Source organism: Pyxicephalus adspersus, chromosome 7 (genome assembly GCF_032062135.1).
Source record: "Pyxicephalus adspersus chromosome 7, UCB_Pads_2.0, whole genome shotgun sequence".
NCBI classification, from domain to species: Eukaryota; Metazoa; Chordata; class Amphibia; order Anura; family Pyxicephalidae; genus Pyxicephalus; species Pyxicephalus adspersus.
The window spans coordinates 9,961,887-9,984,864 of record NC_092864.1 but is presented as its reverse complement, the minus strand read 5'-3'; the positions used below and the strand labels follow the sequence as shown (position 1 = coordinate 9,984,864).

At 39.1% G+C, this 22,978-nt stretch overlaps 2 protein-coding genes across 2 annotated transcripts in view; both read right to left on the bottom strand.

The window, feature by feature from the left end:
* Positions 1-2,414: 2,414 nt before the first annotated feature.
* On the bottom strand, positions 2,415-13,844 carry PDIA2 (protein disulfide isomerase family A member 2). Its single transcript, XM_072417422.1, has 11 exons — positions 13,586-13,844; positions 10,334-10,540; positions 9,989-10,122; positions 9,250-9,384; positions 8,955-9,068; positions 8,424-8,549; positions 7,235-7,429; positions 6,990-7,110; positions 5,082-5,263; positions 4,419-4,508; positions 2,415-2,644 (listed from the first exon to the last, which is right to left on the bottom strand). The coding sequence occupies exons 1-11, from the start codon at positions 13,785-13,787 to the stop codon at positions 2,561-2,563; spliced, it is 1,590 nt and encodes a 529-aa protein (XP_072273523.1). The 5' UTR covers positions 13,788-13,844; the 3' UTR covers positions 2,415-2,560.
* Positions 13,845-19,247: 5,403 nt separating this feature from the next.
* The window catches only part of ARHGDIG (Rho GDP dissociation inhibitor gamma), a 26,665-nt gene continuing 22,934 nt past the window's right edge, over positions 19,248-22,978 (bottom strand). Inside the window, 4 exon segments of the mRNA XM_072417424.1 lie at positions 19,248-19,650; positions 20,766-20,829; positions 21,023-21,099; positions 22,316-22,399. Of these exon segments, the coding sequence (XP_072273525.1) occupies positions 19,451-19,650; positions 20,766-20,829; positions 21,023-21,099; positions 22,316-22,399 (425 nt within the window). The 3' untranslated portion in view covers positions 19,248-19,450.

The window sequence follows — 22,978 nt, the reverse complement described above, 5'->3', positions numbered from 1 at the left end:
TTCTATTTCACACAAGGACTTTTGTTTTGGACTTTAACTCCAATCATTTTACTTAGGAATCTGTCTTTGCATTTGATGGACTTCAAAAAATCTCCTACTTATTTGTGAGTATAATTTTGTTTTAGGCTGTGTATAATCAAAGCTGAACTCTAAGGAGACACAAATGAATGCAGCTGTGCTTATGTTTTTATCCAAGCAAATAAAAGATCTAACTTTGACTCATCACCCCCTTGCACACCCTCTGTACTGCAAGGAGTATTAGTAGCTCGCTTAGTTATGCTCATGTGCGAACAAAGAGCATGCTAATGGGGGTGGAGAGAGTTGATGAGCCCATTGGTCTTCAGCTACTCCTTCTCCTGTTCACTTACAGGTTGGGGGAGGGACAAGAGACTTGTAAAGGTTACTTAAATGCAGCAGTGAGAAATTGGGTCTCCTTCCCTGACAGACAGGACTGTACTATGTGCCAGGACTTTGTTTTCTTAGAGTTCAGCTTTTATTTTTAATATGGCGTTAAATATGTTGAATGATATGACCTTTGTAACTGATTGGCTAAATGAATTGGAAGAAAATATTTTCTCTTGGTACTGTATTTTTAACATATTTGATATTTTCCCGGTTTTATATATTTGAACTTCCCAAGTTTAAATAGGTACTAGGATGTATTTTTTGGAAACTAGAGTCAATGTCTTAGACTTGATAGAGCATTTAGATAAGCTATGTCCTCTGTTTTATCGATTTATCCATATACCTGCCAACCTTTGCTGACCCATCAAAAACCACAAACAAGTCCTTGAATGGGATATTAAAAAGCCAAAGTGTTGTCCTAGCGTCAGCGTTTTTTTGATAAACGTTGATGGTTGTAAATCTGCTGGAAACCTGCGTGTGTGTTTGATCTTTTGCATAACTCTGTCACATGGTGCCTTTTTAAATGTAGCTCTCCAGTGAATATTCAACATGTTTTGCTTTTTATCCAGGGAACATGTAAAATTTTGCTTTTTTTTTTTTTTTTTTCCTTACTTTTTTTTTTTTTTTTAAAGATTTTTTTTTTCTGCTCTGTAAATATGTACATTTTCTTAGAAAGAAAAATAAAAATAAAAGAAAAATGTCCGAAAGCACATCAGGTTTTATGAAGTTACCATATCACTGATCATTACCCAACAAATACTGTCTTGTAAATTTTTTTTTAAAAGGTACTTGGAGATTAATAAAATAATAAACCGATATATGTATATATGTGTGTTCTGTGTACTTAATAGATTTTGGTTCTCTGTATGTATGTATATTTTTCTAATATAAACCTAGGTATTTTATTTAACCCAGGAATATTTGACTCAACATTCAATACAAATTGCAATTAATTTGATACATCCATGGTTTGTCCTTTTAAAACACCTAATGGAAAAAAAAAATGGCTCAATCTGTATTATCCATTTCCTGGTTACAGGCTAAAGGTATTTTGTAGTTTAGATGATTATGATGGGTCACTGCTCGCTTTTTGTTTTTTAGGAGGTACATAAAATTAAAATAACAGTAGTTTACATTTAAATACAAAACTTGAAATAACATTAATGGGACAAGTCTGTGTTTATGTGCCAATACATTAATACCTGACAATATAATATGTGAACAATAAAATTTTACAATTAATTATTAACAAGCACTATATAGCGCCAACATATTATGCAGTGCTGTACATTAAATAGGGGTTGCAAATGACAGATACAGACAGTGACACAGGAGGAGGAGAGGACCCTGTTCCAAGGAGCTGACAATCTAGGAGGTGGGGGGAGGATAACATAAGAACTATAGTTACATATGCCTCTTAAGAGGCCAAATTTGCAGGAAGCCTTAACTGAAGTAGTTCAAAGAGTAAGCACTCTGAGAATAACTGGTTGGTCATTAACAAACAATAGGAATACCAAGTTGTGTTATTAAATATTGAATACATACTTTCTAAGTAGCTGTTACTGATTTTTAAATGTTTTTTTTTTTTTTTTTTTTATTCCATTAATTTTGTCTGCCAGCAGATGTCTGACCTCTTATAAAGTGTTTAGAGATTGTTACATACTTTATATGAAGACAGCACCATCTACTGGTGTGTGACTGGAGTATAAACCTAGCTTATTTTTCCAATGGCATTTTGAGTCTATATCTTAAAGTCAAAACCATAAAAGTTGTCAAAGACAAAAGAGTTAACATGACAGAAACAAGTAATTATGGTGAGAAGATGTGAGAGCTTGCAGTGTTGAGCCCTATATGGAGGAGTCAGTTGGTTTCGCTCAATAAACCCTTTGAAACTGCCTATTAAAGTTGGGTGGCTGCAACCTGTGAGAATCCTGCAAAATCATTGAGGGACTGTAATAATTTTGCAGGTGATGCAGAAGGCCTCTATACAAACATACACACATCACTCATTTCAATATTGTAAAAATTTTAATTGTCTTAAGTAAATAGAAATCCGTAAACACCACTTAAAAAGTTTAACAAGTGAGAAACATCTGAAAACCGCGAGACCAACCCGTATCCACCAAATCTGTTTAAAGTTGCTCTTTTGACGGCTCTACAGCTCGTCTTTTGACTTCTCAGGAACAACATCTTCAACTTTAATATCTCCCCGTTGATCATTGTTTAGTTTTTCTACGATCTGTATTTCAGGAAAGAAAAAAAAAATGCATAAACTCTATACCTATGATTTTCTTTTGTTTGATTCCCTATAGGTATGTTAAATAAACAGGTAAATGTTTTTCTTTGTGTTAAGGAAGCGCCTTTATTTTTTTAAAAGGCTTTCTGCCTCCAAAGTCAATGCAGTTGTACTCAGAGCCTAATATGAAATGCTGGCAACATCAGCTTTTTTTAATGGCTTTCAAACATTAATTCAATAAATGAACGTCTGCATTATTTTTGGACTCCAGCAGATAATTCTGTGTTCTCATGTAACTACAACAGTGCTATCTAGTGGTGTTACCCAAATACAAACCTATTTTTTTTTCTAATATTTTGTAGATACATGTATTTTCTGTAATATAAATATAAATATATATATATATATATATATATATATATAGTAATGTGTATATATAGTCAATTTCTTTAGGATTTTTCTGTTTTATCAATAAAAGACTAGCTCATTTAGGAATGGTGGCATGGCGTATCCAAATTGCATACATTGAGGGAATAAAGCAGCAACCTGTGCCTCATCATTCTTGGGAAATAGTGAGTTGGTTATGATAGGTCAATTGCTCCTACCGTGTTTCCCCAAAAATAAGACAGTGTCTTATATTTATTTTACCTCCGAAAATCTCATTAGGGCTTATTTTCAGGGGATGTTTTATTTTTCTCACAAAAAAATCTATATTTATGTACAAAAATCTATATTTACCAAAACCTGTAACCAGTATTACAATGCTATAGAAAGATACCTCTGTGTTACCTGTGACCTGTCAAAATCACAGATTTCTTCTGTTATATACAAGAAGTCATGAATAGGAATTGACAAAAATGATTAATGAAAAAAAAAACACAGCTTCATAAGCAAACAAATGCAACATAACAAGAAAATGTGCTGACAATTAACATGTGTCTCATAGAATTACATGTTAAATCTGAGTAGAAGCAAAAAAAAAAATCAATAAATATGCATTGCTGGTAATGAATGAAATACCAGCAAGGACCTTTTGAAAAGAGAATCCACCAACCTTAGTGCTAGTGTCACACCAGAGTACTGTAGGTTAATTAACCCTGCGATTTCTTCACCCCTTGCTCCAGGGCTTTTAAAATCTGCTCTCTCCTTCCTCTTGGTATCCCTCCTTGTACCATGTGACCACACCCTCCAAAGAAGCCAATAGGACTTACTCTTGGGGTAGGGCTTATATTTCACTCTTGCATGATTAGAGTGCTAGGGCTTACTTTCGGGGTAGGTCTTATTTTCGGGGAAACACGGTATATGATCTTTTGTGAATTATTTTTGGCCACTAGCAGATGGCGCTGTGTCCTAATGTAACAACTACATTTGTCTTGGATGGTCCATTTGTTACATATTTAATATGAGGACACAGTGCCACCTGGTGGCATGTGACCCAAATATAAACCCAGTTGCTTTTTCTAATGGCATTTTTTGGATACATGTATATTTAATGTATTCTGTGTGTGTGTGTGTGTGTGTGTGTGTGTGTGTGTGTGTGTGTGTATATATATATATATATATATATATAGTGTGTGTGTGTGTGTGTGTGTATATATATATATATATATATATATATATATATATATATATAATAACCCATTTTTGGCAAATGGCAGCCTTTTGGTTAGCCTTTTTCTGCTTATCAATGAAAGATTGGGTCATTTAGGAACAGTGTCCTGGCCTGTCTAAATTACATATGCTAAGGAAATTACATATGCTAAGGAAATGTACCAACCTGTTCCTCCTCATCCTTGGGAAGCACTCCTCCGCTATCAATAAATTTGGAAAATAATTCAATAGTTCTGTTTTTAGTGTACTCAATCATCTGTAGAGAAAGTAAAAATTGTATTACTTGGATGTGTAACTACAGTTATGTTAAAAGATAGCAGTTGTGACAATGCAAACCACACTCTATAATATACGATAAAAACACCACATTTTCCCAAGTGTGCACAATTCTCAAAATGATTCAGGGTTCAGGTTTGTCCAGTAGGAGGCACTGTTAACAATACATGTTCTAAATTAATTTTAGAAATCAAATTTTTAATTGGGCTCTTCCAAGCTTGTGGTAACAGTTTGAAGGCCCTTATATGTTCCAGCATAACTGTCTCCCTTCTCTATACAAGGACATGGTTGACCAGTTGATAAGTTTGGTGTGGAGGAACTCTGGTGGCCTCTTACTCAACCCTACTGAAGTCAACCCTTTCATTGAAGATCTGTACACTGTAAAATTTCCTGCAGCTTAACACAAATTCTCAGATATGCCCCCAAATTTGTGAAAAACCTTTGTAAAGAATGAAACCTGTTACAGCTCCAAACAAATTCCCATAGTTTTGTGGTGGGATGGTGGTTTTGTAAAATGTATGTGTGTTTTTTTTATATGTTAAGATTATCTCACCTTTCTTTCTGGTCCAGCAGGGAAGAATCTCAGGTTGGGAAATCCTCTCACCCTCATACCATCGATCTCATTGGCTGTGCCATCAATTTTAGCAATGATGACATCTGGGTTATCTTTGTACTTTTCTCCTAATTCTTCCCAGATTGGTTCCAGCTCTTTACAGTGAGAGCACCAGGGGGCATCTGAACAAATTCATAAGGGTGGGTCAATTAGAGAGGCAATGAAAATGTGTTTTCCTGGTAAATTTAAACCATTAAACACCTAAAGAATATCTGTAAAAAATTTGGGGAATAACTCTGCAACAGGTCCCTGGAGTTTTTGTTGTAAGACATTGGGGAACCTCTACAGTTCATCAAGGGTCAGTAAGAAATGCCCCTTATGTTGTAATACTATCTTCAATAATTGAAAAAAAATAATTTGAGGCATGTCACTGTCTAAAGTGGCATTCCCATGTAAACCTTTTGGCATCATCAGATTAGAGCCCGGTCAACTACAGCTCAAGGAACCCCTAGCAACCACTGAAGGAACCCTGATATTTTATGGAACCCTTGTTGAGAATGGCTGCCTTAAAGTGTACTTCCTATTACACAGTCCACTGTATTTTGTATCCTGCCCTTGGGATGCCACTCATAATTTTCCACTGAAATTATGTTTTTTTGGCAAATTGAGGTTATAAAGCTTCTTCTAACAAAAATTTCCACCTGGTGCAAATTGATAACGCGTTTCGCAGTCCGCATGAGTTTTTCAAGAGATCTCTATGACATTGATTGCTATCCTCTCCTATTGGTGTTTGTTAGATTCCCCTAAATGTCAGGAATACAACTACAAGTACCCAACAAGGTATTATAAAACTCAAACAGGACATTCAAGATCCGTTAAGGATGTATGTGTTGAGATCAGTTGGCTCCACATATCCCTAATATATCTCTGTGTGGAAGATATTCATACATCCATATGTGATATTAGGGATAGGTGGAGCCTCAACGCGTTTCACAGTCAGTTCTGCTTTTTCAGGATGGCTAGAAGCATTTATATTAAAGCCCTATAGGCTAGTAGTCCAGGGCAACTTTATGATAATGTTGATCACTATCATCTCCTATTGGCAAGTTTTAGATGCCCTTAAAAGTAAGAAATACAACCGCAGGTAATCACCCAACCAGGTATTATAAATCTCCAAAAGAGTGTCCATGTCACATGTGCGGAGCCGATATAAGGATGCACAGAGGCATGGTTGACATGGATACAACTAACAAATCCCATTAGGAGATAATAGTGATCAACACTATCAAAGCCTTACCCTGGGCTTTTAGTCTATGAGCTTTAATATAAATGCTTCCAAGCCTTTTGAAAAAGCAGTACTGACTGCGAAACGCGTTGAGATCAATTGATTCCATGTATCCCTAATACTATATTAATACATCCATGCTAAAAATGGAGCTCTTGGTAGCTATCAAGTATTCCTTAACTTTTTCTCCTCAATGGCAATTCTAGTAATCCATTTTATGAGGCTTTGTATAAATCTTTTTGCCAAATTTTAGAACCAAACATCACCCAGAGATCCAGCGGGACAGAAAAACTGTCAGACATAATAGCATTTTTGGAAGGGGGTCAAAAATGGCGTGCAATGTCTTGGCACAGGTTTCCTTTAACCTGCTGATGTTATTAAAGTTCTGAATCACTGATATCTGTTTTGTATCCACATAACAGATAAGGGAACATCTGACTCCTCTAAAGATTTCACCATGAGATGCCAGTGGAATGAATATTTATGCTGCCTCTGAGCCAATAAATGCATCAAGTGTGCCATCTAGTGTCTGGTAAAGTTATTGACAACATTTTTTCTACAGGCAAAAATAAAGAAAAAGAATTTTGAAGGTAGATTTGTAACTTTTTAGACTTTAAACTTACAGAATTCTACAAACACGTTCTTGGTCTCGTCATAAGCGACTTCCTCAAAGTTCGTGCCCACAAGAACCTTGACAGGTTTCTTGTCCCAATCTTCTGGCAGTTCTTCGCTCAGTAGGTTTTGCTGTGTTCAATGCAAAATAAAATAAATAGTTACTTACATTTACAATAAATGATTTACACAGATTATCTATGCTTTACTTTTTTCTGGAAGTCGCCAGGTTTTTTATTCATGAAATGTTTTGCACCTTTATCTTCCCATCCAGGACCCCCTGGCAGAATTCCCTCACTGCTTCTGTTGTTATCTTTTCTGCCTTGAAGGCGTATTTTTTCACCAGGTCGATGTTGATGAATCTGATAGTTGGTATGTCGCTCTGTGTGAGTCCAAAGTATTCTAGAACTCCTGCGTGAGGACCAGCAGAATCAATGGAGACAAATAGGACCTATGAAAGGAGGAGAAGACAATTGTAAAGTTACTGTACATGTTCAGGATCTGCTACCGAGAAAAGGTGGATCAGTGGGTAAGAAATCCACATGTTTATCTCACTGCTACATAAAAGGAAATAAGTAAGCAGACATTTGTAAACTTACTGTACATGTTAAGGATGTTCTATAGGTGGATCAGTGGGTAAGGGTTTCACATTATTTTCTTCCTATTGCATTCTAGGAAATCAGTAGACATTTGTACTGCATGTGTACTGCATCTGCTACCAAGAATGGCTGGGTCAGTGGGTAAAGAATCCACATACCTGTCTCACTGCTGCATTATAGGAAATCAGTGTGCACACAGTGTGCTTTCTGATGTACCCGAAAGATTAAATACCTAAACCTGCCCTCCAGGCTTCCCTTATTTAAATCCTCCCACCCTGACCATGCATATGATCTTTGCGAAAAAGGGGAATGGATTTACTGTGCATATGATTTCGGGGAGAGGGCAGGGTGGACTAATCATGCATATGATCTTGGAGAAGAAGGGGATCAACTCAACACTTATATGATCTTGTGAAAGGCAGGGAGGTAGACTGATCATGCAGATTATCATGGGAAAAGTGAGAGGTGGGAGATAATCTTGGGGAATGGGGGTAGTGGACTGACCATGCATATGATCCTATGTATGATCCTATGGAAGGGATATTGATGAACTGACTATGCATATGATCTAGGCAAAGGGTGGGAGATGAAATGACCATGCAGATAAACATGGAGAAGGTGAGGTGGTGGTCTGACTATGCAGATGGTCCCAGGGGGCAGGGACTGACCATGAAGATAAATGTGTGGATCATGGTGACCATCCATATAAGCTTCAGAAACTGGGGGGGGGGGGGGGGTCGGTGTTTTTAGGAAGTAGAGGTGGATGACTAAAGTCCAATAAGAGACATCATGTAGGCTGACAATTATTATAAAGGAGCATTTTTGTACAAATGTTGGATAACTTACCTTGCCTTTGAATTCAGCAGCTGCACCACGGAAATTCTCCAGCAGCTGGAGCTGTGACTCTTCTGTCTTATTGATGAACAGCAGTAAGTGGTTTTGGATCTTGGCTGCAAAAATTCTTTCAGATGTCTGTTGAAAAAAAAAGTTTACACAAAGGGCTGTTTCCATTTATCTGTCACATGATTCTATTGCTTCTTTTCTGTATGGTATATGGGGTGAATGATAGCATGGAAACTTGTAATGCATCAGGGTGCCCTAGGACAATGATAGCTCACATGTTGGCTTGCCCATGATAGTTGCACCACTGATGTTCCCCTACAAGCATGAGCTAAGTGACCATGCATGTGGGTTCACTCTGAAAATGGGGTGCCTATGGCTTTGGTTTAACAATTGGCGATGATTAATCCTTTTCCAGCCAGCCAACTTTCGGTTCACTTAGTCCCCACCAAGGAGGTGTCAATGGATTTTCCAGGATTCAGATGGCTCAAAAACTGATATGGAGAATCCCTTTAAATTGAGTCAGAGACCACTTACCTGTTCGCTGTATTCTGTGACCAGATCCATGCTGTTTGCTGACAGGAAGCGATAGAGCTCATCCTTGTCCAAGCCGAGGTCCTCGTCCAACTTATATTCATATTTCTCTCCAGACTAAAAGAACAAAAATACCTTATCAGATTTCTAATAATTTCACATATGTGACTGACATAGACCAGAGCCAGGTAATGATTGGATACAATCTAATATAGTGAAGGATAAAGTATGGACCTGTTGAACCCCTGTTAGATCTTTGTTGCAGTGTCCCCAATGGGGTAACAGGAAAAGATTGTACCTTGAATAACAGGACAGTGTCTGCAGTGACTCCATATTTCTGGAATAATTCCTCTTTATGTGTAAAAGCAAAGGTGAAATCTTCAGAGTTGTCTGCAACTTCATTAAAGATCTTCACATCGGCATCTTCAGGGTTCTGGGAAGAAGAAGAAAAGATTCGGACATGTAGATCTGCACAGCTAGAAGTCCAATGATGATACCGCAATACTATTGCTGAACCCCTTCTAAAATTGCTGCCTGGTTTCTTACTTGACTCTATGATTTCAGCAAAGTAAAACATTTATATCTGCAAACATGTCCTAAGATTTATTTCAGACCTGCAGTGAGTCTCAGTGTTCTTCTCCATGCACTATTGCATTTCCAACGGCTCCCATTTAAGTCAATGGGGATGGAAACCATTTGGTGCATGTGGCTGCGGTGGAATGCTACATGGTTCCACAGAATGGCAAATCTGGTTACTTCTAGTGATGTGTCCCAACATAGCTGTAAAAGGGCCCTAAGTCAGAAACTGCAAGTAATAAAGAGGAAGACAGCCAGGCAATGAGTACTTTTAGAAGGAGAAATGCCCCCTTTGTGTTGCTCATGGTAAGGTTTCCTTAAACTGGTCATCCCACCCAATACTGATACAATTAAAAAAGCCATAAAAGGTATCGGCATTGTCTGCAGCAACCAAACCCAATCATATTTCTTCTTCCCTTCTAGGAGGATGTCTGGTGGAATCTTGTGGCTAGGGGCAATACCTGGAAGAAAGCAATAACTGAAAACTCATGAGACTTGATTAACTCTTCTGCCTCAGCGACCGTTTCGATGACAGTGGCTGAAGGTTCCATCCTCCTCAGTATCCATTTGACGATTCCATCTGAGTCTCTCCTGCCTAAGGTGGAAAATCAAAGGTGAAAGTCAATGAGGTATGCAAAGGAAAGCACAGGGCAGAGCAGGGTGGCATAAGGGACACTGTATTGGAGTGTCCTCCTGATTACTGTCAGACTAGGTTAGAGATATAAAATCTAATCTAATCTATCTATATATCTATCTAATGTTGCAGATCTTTTTTTTTTTTTACTCCTTCAGTTTTATAACATTACCTCCAAAGTCGATGTGGCCAGTTCTGTTTCCATCCCTAAAAAACTTGAGGGTTGGGTAGCCTTTGACTCCAAACTCTTCACCCAATGCACTTTCTACTGTGGCATCTACTTTGGCCAGTCGGGCCTCTGGAGTCTGGTCCTTCAGGGCCTCCGCTGCTTTGCTGTACTTGGGGGCAAGTTCCTGGCAGTGTCCACACCATGGTGCATCTGCAATAGATAAAACATACATGTTCATGTTTTGGGGGAAATTGTGGTGTCCTCTTGACTGGGCTGCTGAAGCAACACTTAGTTGTAAATGTTCCCTTTGTTGACCTTGTACTGGATTCTGCTCACTTCCTATAATGGGGACCACATCAGTTAGGTAGATATCGTCTTCCTATATTTATTACAGATTGCACTCAATGCTGCACAGCCCTTAGGTAATAGGAAGGAATAGACCCAGCTAATGATTTATCATGGAGGACTCAACATAAAATCTTTTATTGCATGGTTATTAAAATATCAGCAAGCAGAGCAGCAGAAGCAAATTCTAAAACTGCTTTGTCAATATAACGGCAGTGTTTTGAGTCACTTATGATGTCTTTCAAGCTGTGAGCAACAAAGTTATAATCTCATTAATCTCCTATGCTGGACTGATTGCTGATGTTAACATAAAGATGCAATAAAGGATTTTGATTATTAGCTCAGCTTGCTCAGACCGAGCATCAGATATAATGGTAGTGGTAGGAGCTTTCATGCACAATAGAACACTTCCAGGTATACACTAATAAGCCAGAATAATGAACCCCTGATCGGTGGGGGTGGTAATATTGATGATCTGGTTATAGGTTCACCTGTTAAAGGATGGTATATATAAGGCAGTAAGTGAACAGCCAGTTCCTGAAGGTGATGTGGTAGAAGTAGAATAAATGGACATGGGACGGACAGTGCAAAAACCTGATTGATTTCACCAAGAGCAAAATTGTGATGGCTGGATGACTACAGAAAGTCTGGATGGCTAGGGAGATAATGGGAACACCCTAAGAGACCTGTAGTTTTGGAGATGCTCTGACCCATTGGTCTGGTTGGGTTGTACCTACCAAAAGGGTTCTAAGGTCAAGAGAGCCCAAGGCTTATTGATAGGGTGGGGGACTAGGTCATCTTCTCTGGTCTGATCTCACTGAAGAGTAACTATCACAAACTGATGAAAAAATGTAATTCAGACCACAAAAGAAAGTTGTTACAACATGCAGTGTGTTGCAGCTTGTTGGGTATGGGGACCAGTTAGCGTGCCCATGCTGACTCCTAGAGCACCTACTATGAACATGTAAGAACTGGACCATAGAGCATTGGAAAAAGGTGGTCAGGTCCATTGAATCATATTTTCTTTTAGATCATGGATGGCTAGGTATGGATGCATTGTTTATTTGGTGAAGAAATGGCAGCAGGGTGGACTATTGGAAGAAGACAGGCCAGTGACTAAAAGGATCTGTTTTTGGATACCACAGAACACCTTCAGAGGTCTTGTGGAGTCCCTGACTTAATGGGTCAGAGCACAAGGGGGACCTACTACAAGATGAGGCTGGTGGTTTCAATTATTCAGCAGATGAATTTATAGTACCAGTCTCAGGTAGCACAGTACGTCATGTGATAATGCTTTTTAAATAGAATATCAGAGAGGCAAAATCAATTTTGGGAAGAAATCTGTTCAATTAAAGTCACAAATACCTAAAATGAGACCCTACAGCTCTCAGAGGCTTATGAAGAATTCTGCAAATAAAGCCTTTTGTTTTCGGACTGTCACTGCTGGGAAAATGAACACCTGGAGACAGAAGGCTGGGGATTTGACCTTCATGGAATGACGCTCACCTGTCAGCTTCCCACCCTCCACTAAGGGTCCCTCCCTCCTTCAAAAAAGACTAATTTTCTGAAATTTTGTCTACAGAAAAATACTTCTGTGCTTGGTGATTTGTTAGGTCTGTATATTCAACCTGATTGGAATTCATTGCCAAATAAAATGAAGGACGAAACTTTTTTGGCCAGCTATTATGGGAGATAGAGCGTGTCATTTGGAAAAAAGTCTGATTGTCTGGTTTTCATGCTAAAAATGTTACAATGGTTTGAGTGACCAATCTATAAAAAACAAGTACATATATGAAGAGCATATGGGACTTGCAGAAGCAAAGGTCACCAATGCAAAAAAAAGATTCACTTTAGGATCATCAAGCTTGAAAAAACGTATTTAAGCCCACAGGCAACACTAACATCTGTATTCAGCATTCACAGACTTAAGCTGAAAGGTGCTTCAAGGGTTCCAAGAAAGCTGCTCAATGCTTTTAAATTGACTTCTCTTTAAAATGCGTGCTTAATGCAATGCTTTTCAGGCTAGCTTTTAAATGTTAAGGGTAAAGAACTGCATGTACTAGGTTTTTTAGTGAACAGAAATAGGAATATATACCCAAAGAATATTTGCTGGAGAAAATGAAGCTGGGTGCTCTCTCTAGTGCTAGCCAAAATATCTAGAAATCACATGATCTATGCTGAAAGGGCGAATTAAAAAGTCAAACTTTAATTTTTTTCTTTTTGTACCCAAACAGAAAGTCGTTTGGCCATCTAACTAGTATGAGAAACCATCATTATTTTGGCCCTGCTGCTACCCTTCACTCATTAGTTGAAACATGACTGTTAACACAGTATAGGTCCGCTTTAGGACAAATTAAGTCATTTTTGGATGTTGTAATTGAGTGAATCCTGTACCATTGCAATGGTAACCAATCGGGATTTGTTTAGCAAATGAGTAGACTTAGAAAAGTGAGGTGGTATTCACTTTGTATTACCCAATCATGTGCAAAAAAAGATGAAGAAGCAGTATGATTGGATGCCTAAAATGAACACAGATATACCTTAAACTGAACTCTGGATGTGTTTTTTTGTTCTTCTTTAAAGCAAGATTAGCTATGTACCTTTATTTTGCCCCATTCCTAAGATGATTTCCTGCTTGTAGAGGTGATACTAGTCTACAGAAAAGAATTGGGAATATCAGAGGGGCTTTGGATTTTTACCAATTCCAATTTGAGGACTAAAAAATTGGTTCCTGGTGGATTCACTTTCGGATCTGGTCAGAGATCAAAAGTAAAAATTGACCATTTGGAACTAAGCCAAATGAAAAATGAACATGTTCTAGTAATTCACGATCAGCATTTTAGGGGTTGGGTACAGGAGATGAAAATGATATCATTGGGATGCAAAAGAAGATGTTTTCTTGATACTTACAAAATTCAACCAAGAGATACTTGTAGGTCTGAAGAGCATTGTTAAAGTTCTTGCTAGTCAAGACCAGCACGTTGTCTTCTTCTAGGATGTCATCACTCTTCTCCTCGCTGGAGGACTCAGCAGAGGTGGTGTTTTGGGGGTCCTCAGCTCTTACATGGCAGAATGAGAGAAGGCCGAGCAGTAAGAGATGGATCCACCTCATGGTGAGAGGAGGAAGAGGGGGTCAGCCTGGAGAACTGGTAGAAGCCTCAGAGGAGGGAGGTAAACACGGGGCCAGCAGATAAAGGCTCTGAACCTGTGACGCTGACCTCTCCGGCACTCGTGGAAAATTGCTACTGGCTTTTGAAACACACATTATGGTTTGTTTAAATATTTACCTGGACCTATTAAACTTCGAGCTCACAGCTGCCAAATCTTGAAGGGCAAAGTGAATAAACGTTCAGTTATTTAACTACATGAAACAATCTGCTACCACGTGGGCTAAAAATGAAACCCTTTTGTCTGTAATTATATCTTCAAGCATTCCTGATCAGCAATACACAGTTGGATTATCTCTTTATAGACAGCTGGACACAACTAGGATTATGCAAGAATCCAAATCTAATGTTATCATAATTGTGCAGACGTACTTATGAAAGATTTATACTTTGCCCTATTTTTAGCTTTACTGGCAGCTCTGCAGTTTTAGAGTCAGGGGTTATGGAAGTGTAACAGTTACGGCCTGGTGTACCCCACACACCATCTTCCAATTTGGACAGAAAAAAATTGGGACAGGGTGCAGAAGTGTTGATACCTGTGTGAGGATTAATTGCCTGTGAAAGTGTAGGGCAAAACGTTTCCTAATTGGAAGTGGAAGGGTTTGAACTTCTCTAAGTTTGCTTTCCTTTTATACCCCATTGAGGAGATTTACCCCCTTCATATATCCAAAGACCACTGTGAGTGGCACAGAAAGTAATGAGAAATGTAAAATATATCAATTGGCACAGGAAGAGGAGGTGAGGGGAAATCATGTTTGCTAACAACTGCCTAAAGGGGTCAACAGATCGTCTCCTACATCTTGCTGTGTCACTGGGACAGAAAGTGCGGGAATATTCTACTGATATGAACTGAGAGGGGCCCGAACCATTCTCTACTCCAGTGTTTCTCAATAAGGTTTTCTCTAGAGGTTGCTGAGGGTTCCTCAGCAATGAGCAGTTTGCACCTCTCAGGTAAGGGAGACATTGTTCCCAATAGCCAGAATATAAGAGGAATTCTTCCCAGTGACCACAATGCTAATATACTGTGAGCTTTGGCTATAGAAGGGGATCCCTGAAGACCTGAAATTCCTTTCAAGGGTCCTTTAATGTTAAAAAGTACAACAAGTTTACTCATAAGTTTACAAATGTTTTGATTTTTTAATACTTTTATACTTGAATACTATTAGTCCTAGTTATATTTACATAGGTGGTCAGGCTCAAAAAAATCCATCTAGATCAACCATATCTAACCAAGACAACAAGTGAAAATAGAGAGGGAAAGACTCCTGCTCTGCTAACCAATAACCAAATTCTTCATACTTCCTGGCAACTTCCACATATTTCTCAGAGAATATTTTCTTTCAATCGATTCACAAATTGCATCTCCAAAATTAAAGTTAGACAGCCAGCAAACAGATAAAATATGATTGAAGAATATATGGTGAAACTCTTCCTCATACTGGTAGTTTGGTGCAGCCAGTCTCGTAATGCAGACATCTCCTGCCAGAAAACATCGCCCCATTACTTCTTTTTCTTTAATAAAACCAAGCAACGCAGCTCGGTCATTGAACCACCAGCAACCTGAGGATTGGACAATCACGGGTTGTCCACACACGAATTGAAGGCCATTCTTTTGATAATATTATTAAAGCTGAACTCTAGAGCATAAGACATATTAATCCTTTCACTGGGTTCCTCCATTGCTTGGGGAAGGATTATTACAATATTAGAATAATAAACATAAGGTACCTTATGTTTCGCTTGTGGTTCTCCAACAACTCTTTGGTAGCTTTGCTGCTCCAATGGCTGCAACTCTGGACTTGTGGTCCTGCATTATACGGGAGGTAACCAAGGGACTTCCCACCAATTCCCGAGTGTTGGGCACCCAATGCCTAGAAAATGGGAAAAAATACTTTTTTTCTGATATTTATCACCCCTTGGGGATAGGAAGGGGGAATCCATTGCAAGAATAAAGGTTTTGTTTCCTGTAAGATGCAAGAAGATTGGCTGAGAATGTTACAAATCCCTCTCCCAATCCTGCAGCCATGAGGGTTACATGAAGCCAAAATAGGCACCTAATATGCCTCAAATACTTTAATAATTTTTATCAGGAGTTCAGCATTAAAAAAAAAGTTTTTTTTCATTATTCCAGTAACTGGATATCTCTCGAGTAACCTCTACATCCCTTGTTTACTTTGTACTTGCAATTTGGCACACAAGCAGGAAATAATGAGCTCTGCAAATGGAGCTTTGTCTCTGTAATTTTTTGCAGTTTGTGTAAGTGATTTGAAATCATTTTCTTCATGCTTCTCCCTGCCACAGGATCTCAGCCTCCCTGCTGTTACCAGACAGCATTTAGCTAAGGCTCCTATCTAATGTGCGGTAGATTGGGTGTAGAGAATGTGAAGGTTAGCAATCTGGCTGGTGAAAGGCGACAGGTCCTCTATAAAGGGGTTACATAAAAAAATTCAGGTGTTTAAGGTGAGTTTATGGATGTGGACATCCATATTGGTCAATAATTGGTGCAGAAGATGAAGCCAATCTGTGGCTTGGTGTAAGAGTTGGGAAGAACTTACGAAGCAATCCGGTCATCTCTTAGACTGGGCTCCATAAGAGATTGGAGCTTCGGAGGAAAGCAACATCTCTGATATCTCCATAAGGCATCCAGGATTGGATGTTCAACACAGCCCTTGTTTTTCATGAAGGTGTTGAGTCTTATAAGGCAGAAGAACTTCTTACCAACCTTGTTGGTCATTTGCCAACAGCAAAGGGTTCCTTAAAAAGTTCCCTAGGGTAAGCGATAGTATCGATAGGTTGTGTCAAAGCCCCTGACATAAGATTGTTCTTCAAGATCAACATGGCTTGAGAGCTACCATTTGCACAATTTGGAGATCAAGCTAGTGAATTTAAATGTCCTAACAAATGATATTTTGCACCTTTGTAGGAGTTACATCATTCCGGCCTGGTCAATCAAGATGGCCAAAGATTGGAAAGTGGAAGAGAAGATGGTAGTGTCCGCAAGGTAACAGTGACAGGTAAGTATTGACAGGTTTTGCCACCTTAAAAAACACAAAACAATGATCATTGGTCATCAGCTCCCATCCTTTCATTCAGATATGCTCCTTATAGAGGTATTCTCTCACTGTACTTATTGGCTGTATTGGTTGAATGCCCTTATCTAGCTTGAGAATTATCATCTTCTGGCCCTCAGGTTCTGTGGCATCACTAGCCATGGTATAGAACCCTGGCACAGCCCTGGTCTTTCTGCAGAAAACCAACACCACCTGCAGATTCTGAGACAAAGATCTCCAAACAGTAACGAGCTTGCACTTAGCCAATTCTGAGCTTTAGGTCTAGCAGCAGGCGGGTGTTTGTCCAGTTCAACTGGGTTTTAACGTTATTCTAATATATATATAAAAAAATATTTGTAGATTTAAAGGTCCAAAAAATGATTTGTCAGAAACTTGCATCAGTCAAACCACGACTGGGTCACTTTAAGCCTAAGTTTGGTTCCTTTCAGGCAGACCAGCAACTGCTTAAAAAAATTAATGGTCCTTCTCTAGGTACTTAGGAGCAATCAATACCTTTAAAATTATGAAGAGCCATCTCTCTGCCAAATTATTCATAATAAGCCTTTGAGCCATTAGTGAGAGAAAGGGGAAGTGCTGCTCAGCATTATTATTAAATGCAAAGTCATAATGAAAGCTGAACCAGCCAATATGTGGTCCGGGGGGTAGGGAGGGCCATGTGAGCAAGCAGATGGGGTGATCTCTGACATCAAGTAAAGACCTAATTAGACATTTTCATCATACCTTACATCCCATGTTTGATACCTATGAAAGTAGATGCCAGCCTACTATTGATCTCTTGGTCCTGCCAATTTATTTAGCAGTGCAAGCACCCAATTTTGTGACCATTACTGGGTATTTTGGAGGCTTTCTTTGGCCGATCATGTATGTCTCTAACTCATCATTTTCTTCCCAAGGGCATGTAAAGTCCTAAAAGTCACAGCATATTGAGAAAGTGTGAGCATGCACCAGACAGCAAGAAGCACTTAACTTTGACAATACCGAGCAACACAAAAGTGATTCTATGGAGAGTCCCAAAAGCTCAGGGGGTGCTGAGTCCATTCCCAAGCCACCATCTTGTCTATGGAGGAGGTGAATTTACACAAACATTAAGAAAGCTGTTGCGGCTTTCAGCACCCAAAGAATGTGTTTTCTTTAAAGAAAGCCAATCACCAATGTAAAAAGATTCAGATAAAAGCACAACAATCAATGATGTAGGAAAAATCTATTCCCTAGAACAGAATTTCTCAACTAGGGTTCCCCCCAGATTGCCGGGGGTTCCTTGTGCAATGAGCATTTGTGCTTCTTTGGTATCCAATAAACTGACCTATGTAAGAAGCATTGTTTCTACTAATGTACTATGAGCTGTGGAAATCCTAATAAGAGAATGGGTTCCCTGAGACCTGAAAAATATTTCAAAGGTTTCCCCCATGTTAAAAAAAGGTTGAGTAAGGATCCTTTTTGCACATCATAGCATTCTTCTCCTCTGCCGGTCAAGCTTCGCCAAACCTCCCTAGGTAGTTTTTTATGTAGCTACTGGTGAATTAATAAAAGTGAATACTATGAAGAGTCACTGGAGTGAAAGTTCTTAACCTACTTGGCTTGCCAATATCAAATCCAAAATGGTGGCACCCAGCAGCAGTTTCCGAGCTTTTAGATGTCTACACAAGGTAAATCACATGTTTAAAATATGTCCAGATGGTGCATGTTTCGTGCTGGTCCAATGCCATGTAATTGGAATGCCATCACCTACCTAGGGAGCAGCAGGTAGTGTATTGACCTCATGGAGTGGCCTATTGCCTACCTCCCTTCTGGAGACATCCCCAATAGTTGTTCCTTAGAAATGAAAACAAAGGGAAGGTGCAATGGGGACAAAGCTGTAAAAACCAGGCATGGATTCCTTTTCTTTGCTACTCTTACTATAATAAAAGCAGAATCCCAATTTAAGCTACCATCACTGATACAAAATTAAACTAATAAAGTTAATTAAAATGGTGTTACCCTTTAAAAGAGAGGTCCCCAATCCCAGGTCAGGAGAAGGACCCCACCTAGGGGGGCGCTCTGGCCAGAGACTCGGACCACATCTCCCAGAGACATCACAGGCTCAGGGAGGTGGGCGGGTTGTGTCACATGTCACAGGCTCAGACCAGCAATATAGTGGGCGGGTTCTGGCATCATGACATCACTCTGGGGGGAAGTTTCTTCCCCTTTAAGTGACACACGGCTCACAGAGCATGTGCGGTCCGAAGTCTGTGCACTTAGTGGTCCGCCATCTGCAAAAGGTTGGGGACCACTGCTTTAAAATATGCTCAAGCAAGGTTAAAAACACAGCTACTAGTTTGCAAAATAAGAAAAAAATTGTTAAAGTTTTTTTTCTTTATTAAATAATGTCTTTACATGTTCGTATATTGTTTTTTTTTTTCTTAGAAACTACAAGAAAACAATTAGAAAACAGATGTAGAAACCATAATAAGTCTTGTACAATTTTTAATATGCAGTATCATTATTTTCCCCTAATTAAGATGATGATGAAATCATGGTAGATTTTTTTTATTTTCGATTTAGTCCTTCCATTCCTTTTTAATGCTCAATTTCCACTCCCAGGACAAGTGGTCAGTTTTGTCGTCATCTGTGAAATAGGACTTGATGCAATATGTTCCACGGGCGAGCATGCCTTTTGGAGCCTCTTCAACTGGCGTTAGGAATTCGTACGATTCGATCCGAGGGCCCTAGCTGCCGACCATGTGCGTCTCTTTGTCCACTGTGGGCAAAAAGTAAGAAATATTAGATTTTTATTTAAGTCCGTAGGACAAAGAAAAGTGGATATGTTGGAATATACTATATTTAATTCTAGTATATATTTGCATGAGCCGACTTTTACGCAATGTGTTTCTTTCAACAGTCTATCTTTCAAGAATGCACATGTAATTCAGGTGCTGGACAGTGGCAAGGCTATGAACACTCAGGTTTTTACATATTCCTAACCAGCTGTAAACTAGGTGTAAAAAAAAAAAAGAAAAAAGAAAAAAAAAGCCAACACTGACATGTAGCTGCAGCCACTAGGGAACAATTCATCCTTCAAGTTGATACCAGAGGTATAGAAATTGTAGATTTAGCCAGTTTATGATCAGCTTTAGCCCACCCCGATCCCTCCTCTATCAGTCACTTTGCTCAATACAGCTATCTTGTACTGAATCCAATACAAAATTATTTGAAAATACCGCCGATCCTCCGGCAAGAACCAGCGCCTGCACCAACATCACCAGGAAACCCCGTAGATCTTGTCTCTGCACTTTGCGGCTGGGGATCGAGGAGGAAGGATGTGTCCCCAGGACGTGCAGGTACCAGCAGGACGCAGAGGGGCAGCGACAGAACAAGGTAAGTGTTTTTTTTTTTTTTTTTAAGTAAAGAGCTACCTGGAGTGTGACTCGGGAATACCGATTTTTGCCTAGAAAATCCACCTCGAGTCACACTCAGGAATACAGCTAGGGGGGTTAAGGAGGAATTGCTCCACAGTACCTGCAGCTCATTTTCAACTTGTTAAGCATACCTTAATACTTGTATTATTCAGTATGCTTTTTTTTATTAGATTTTTTGGTTATTTGAAGAATCTCTACAGACAACAGGATGCCACGATCTGGAAATACAGCAGCAGCTGGCTGGGAAATGGAGTGCGAGATATCACTTCCACACAATCTCAAAGATGGATCATTGACCAGGAGCCATGGAAAATAGAATTGTTGCATTAGAGTTGCGATTTTGCCTTTGCAATTGGAACACAATGTAGGTGTAACACGAAAAAGTCAAATTCTGTTTGTAATGCAGCAACTCGTCACCTCCTATTTTTATTTATGTTATTTGTATCAAAGAAGTTACCTTTAATGCCTGCCTTGTAAGTATGCTGTACATATCTCAGCCCAGATACTATGTCCTTGTTCACCTAAAAAAAAGAATAAATAATTAGAATAACTGACTGCAAATAAAAAATCCACATAGAAGCACTGGTCGGTCCTAGGACACGCTAATACCAAACACTTCAGTTTCTCCCTTTGTTACCACTTGTGGTTTTCCCCTTATACAACTGATCAAACACAGACTTCAATTTATAATGTCATTTTATTTTTTATTCTTACCTTAAATGTAATTCTAACCCTGTAACTCACTCCTTCCTTAAGTATAAAAGTCTTATCTTTCAATGTCCCTACATTGCCTGCAAATACAAAATAACATATGTTAATGCAACAAACACAAACAAAATATATACATATGCCTACATTCATAAAATATTGAGGAAAGGATCAAAATCAAATCATCTATATTTAGGCAGGGGTCTGGTGCTTGCCCATTTCTATAAATGGGATGCAGAGTTAAACACACACCGTCACTGGTATGGTGACCTTGGAGCTGTAACAAATGTAATAATGGAACCATACCAACATAGGGCAACAAAGCAAATGTAAATGAAATTTCAGAAATTGTGACAGCATATAGCAGGGGTGTCCAACAGGTGGATCCCAATCTACCGGTAGATAACAAAGCCAATGTAAAATTTACATAAAAAAAAAGGGGAAATAACTTGACTATTTAGGTGCTAAATCTACATTGAAGTTTATTCAGTATTTGTTTCCAAATTAGTTATTATAGGACACCAAAATACCATTAGCCATCAAATCATTCTAAAAGCATAATTTATGATAACATTTAAGATTAAGAAACATGCATGAGATATGAATCTACATTTTTTACAATAATATTAAAGATGTTATCAAATGATCCAATTTTTTTCAGTTTACGACACGTTTCGCCAAAAAAAAAAAAAAGAATTTTCGGGAGGCATGGAATATTAAAGAGACAAACGTATTCATAGATGTTATCACACTCAACTAATTAAGAAGTTAATCAAAGAGCTGATAATGCTCCAAGGCGAGTAGAGCTGGCCACCGACCGAGCTACAACGGGGAGCTGCACCGTAAGGGAGCTGACCACCAATAATACTCCAAGGTAAGGGAGGTCACTACCTATAATTCTCCAAGGTAAAGGACCTGACCACATATGACTTTAATGGTCCACCAAAAGAGCTGACGTCTCAGAACACTCAAAGGTAGCAGAGAACACCAACTACTGGTGTAGTTGCTCCAAGGAAAGGGATCGGACCACCTACAATGCTCCAAGCTAGGAGATCTGACCCCCAGAAATGCCTCAAGGCAAAGAAACTGGCCCCTTTAATTCTTGGGGGTAAAGGAGGTTACTGCCCACATTTATTAAAGGCAAATGAGCTGACCACTTGTAGTTTGCCAAGGGATAGCAGCAGTTCATGCCTAAATATAATCTCAAGTATAGCCAGTATTAGACAGACTCAAATATAATGCAAAAAGCATTGACCAGTGACAAAATATTAATCTACATTTACTATAAACAAGTCTTACCTGTTAAATCCATGCTAATAGGTCCCGGAGCCTCATTACATATTAACGCCATCTGAGTTACTTGCACATTGGGTGCGTTGGGATCTAAGACAAACGTAAAGAACAATTAGAAGAGCAGCTCCACCACAGAGGTAATATATACAGCATATTAATCAGTTTATTACATATATTGTAAAAGCAAGCAAATGACTGAGTAAAGGAAAATGAAAATCCCTGTCCATGTTGGGGATATTTAATTTTCTCTTTCAGAAACGCAGACTTCTAAGAGAAGTTGCCATTTTTTTTTAACTATAGAAAGTCTTCTGACTCCCCAACATTCCTTGCGCACAACCCTTAATCAGCAGGGGCCCCCACAGCAGCTTGCATGTACAATGTCTGCCTGCATGCCCATCCTTCTTCCCAATGTGTTCAGCCCTTGCACCCTTTAAATCTTGTTTATACAGCCAGGCTATCTATTCCTTGGTGCCAGGCTATGGAAGCAACGTGTGCACCTCCACCTTTGGCAGGCGAATAAAATCTTCCAGTAATGCTTGTGCCAGGCGCTTCTTTTCAGGACTGTTCAAGGTTGCAGGCTTTTACTTTGCTGCACACCATTGTGGGGTGTCAGGAGCATAGGAGGGCGCAATAGTCAGTTCGGCACAGGGGGGGCGCCCCCCACTCCAG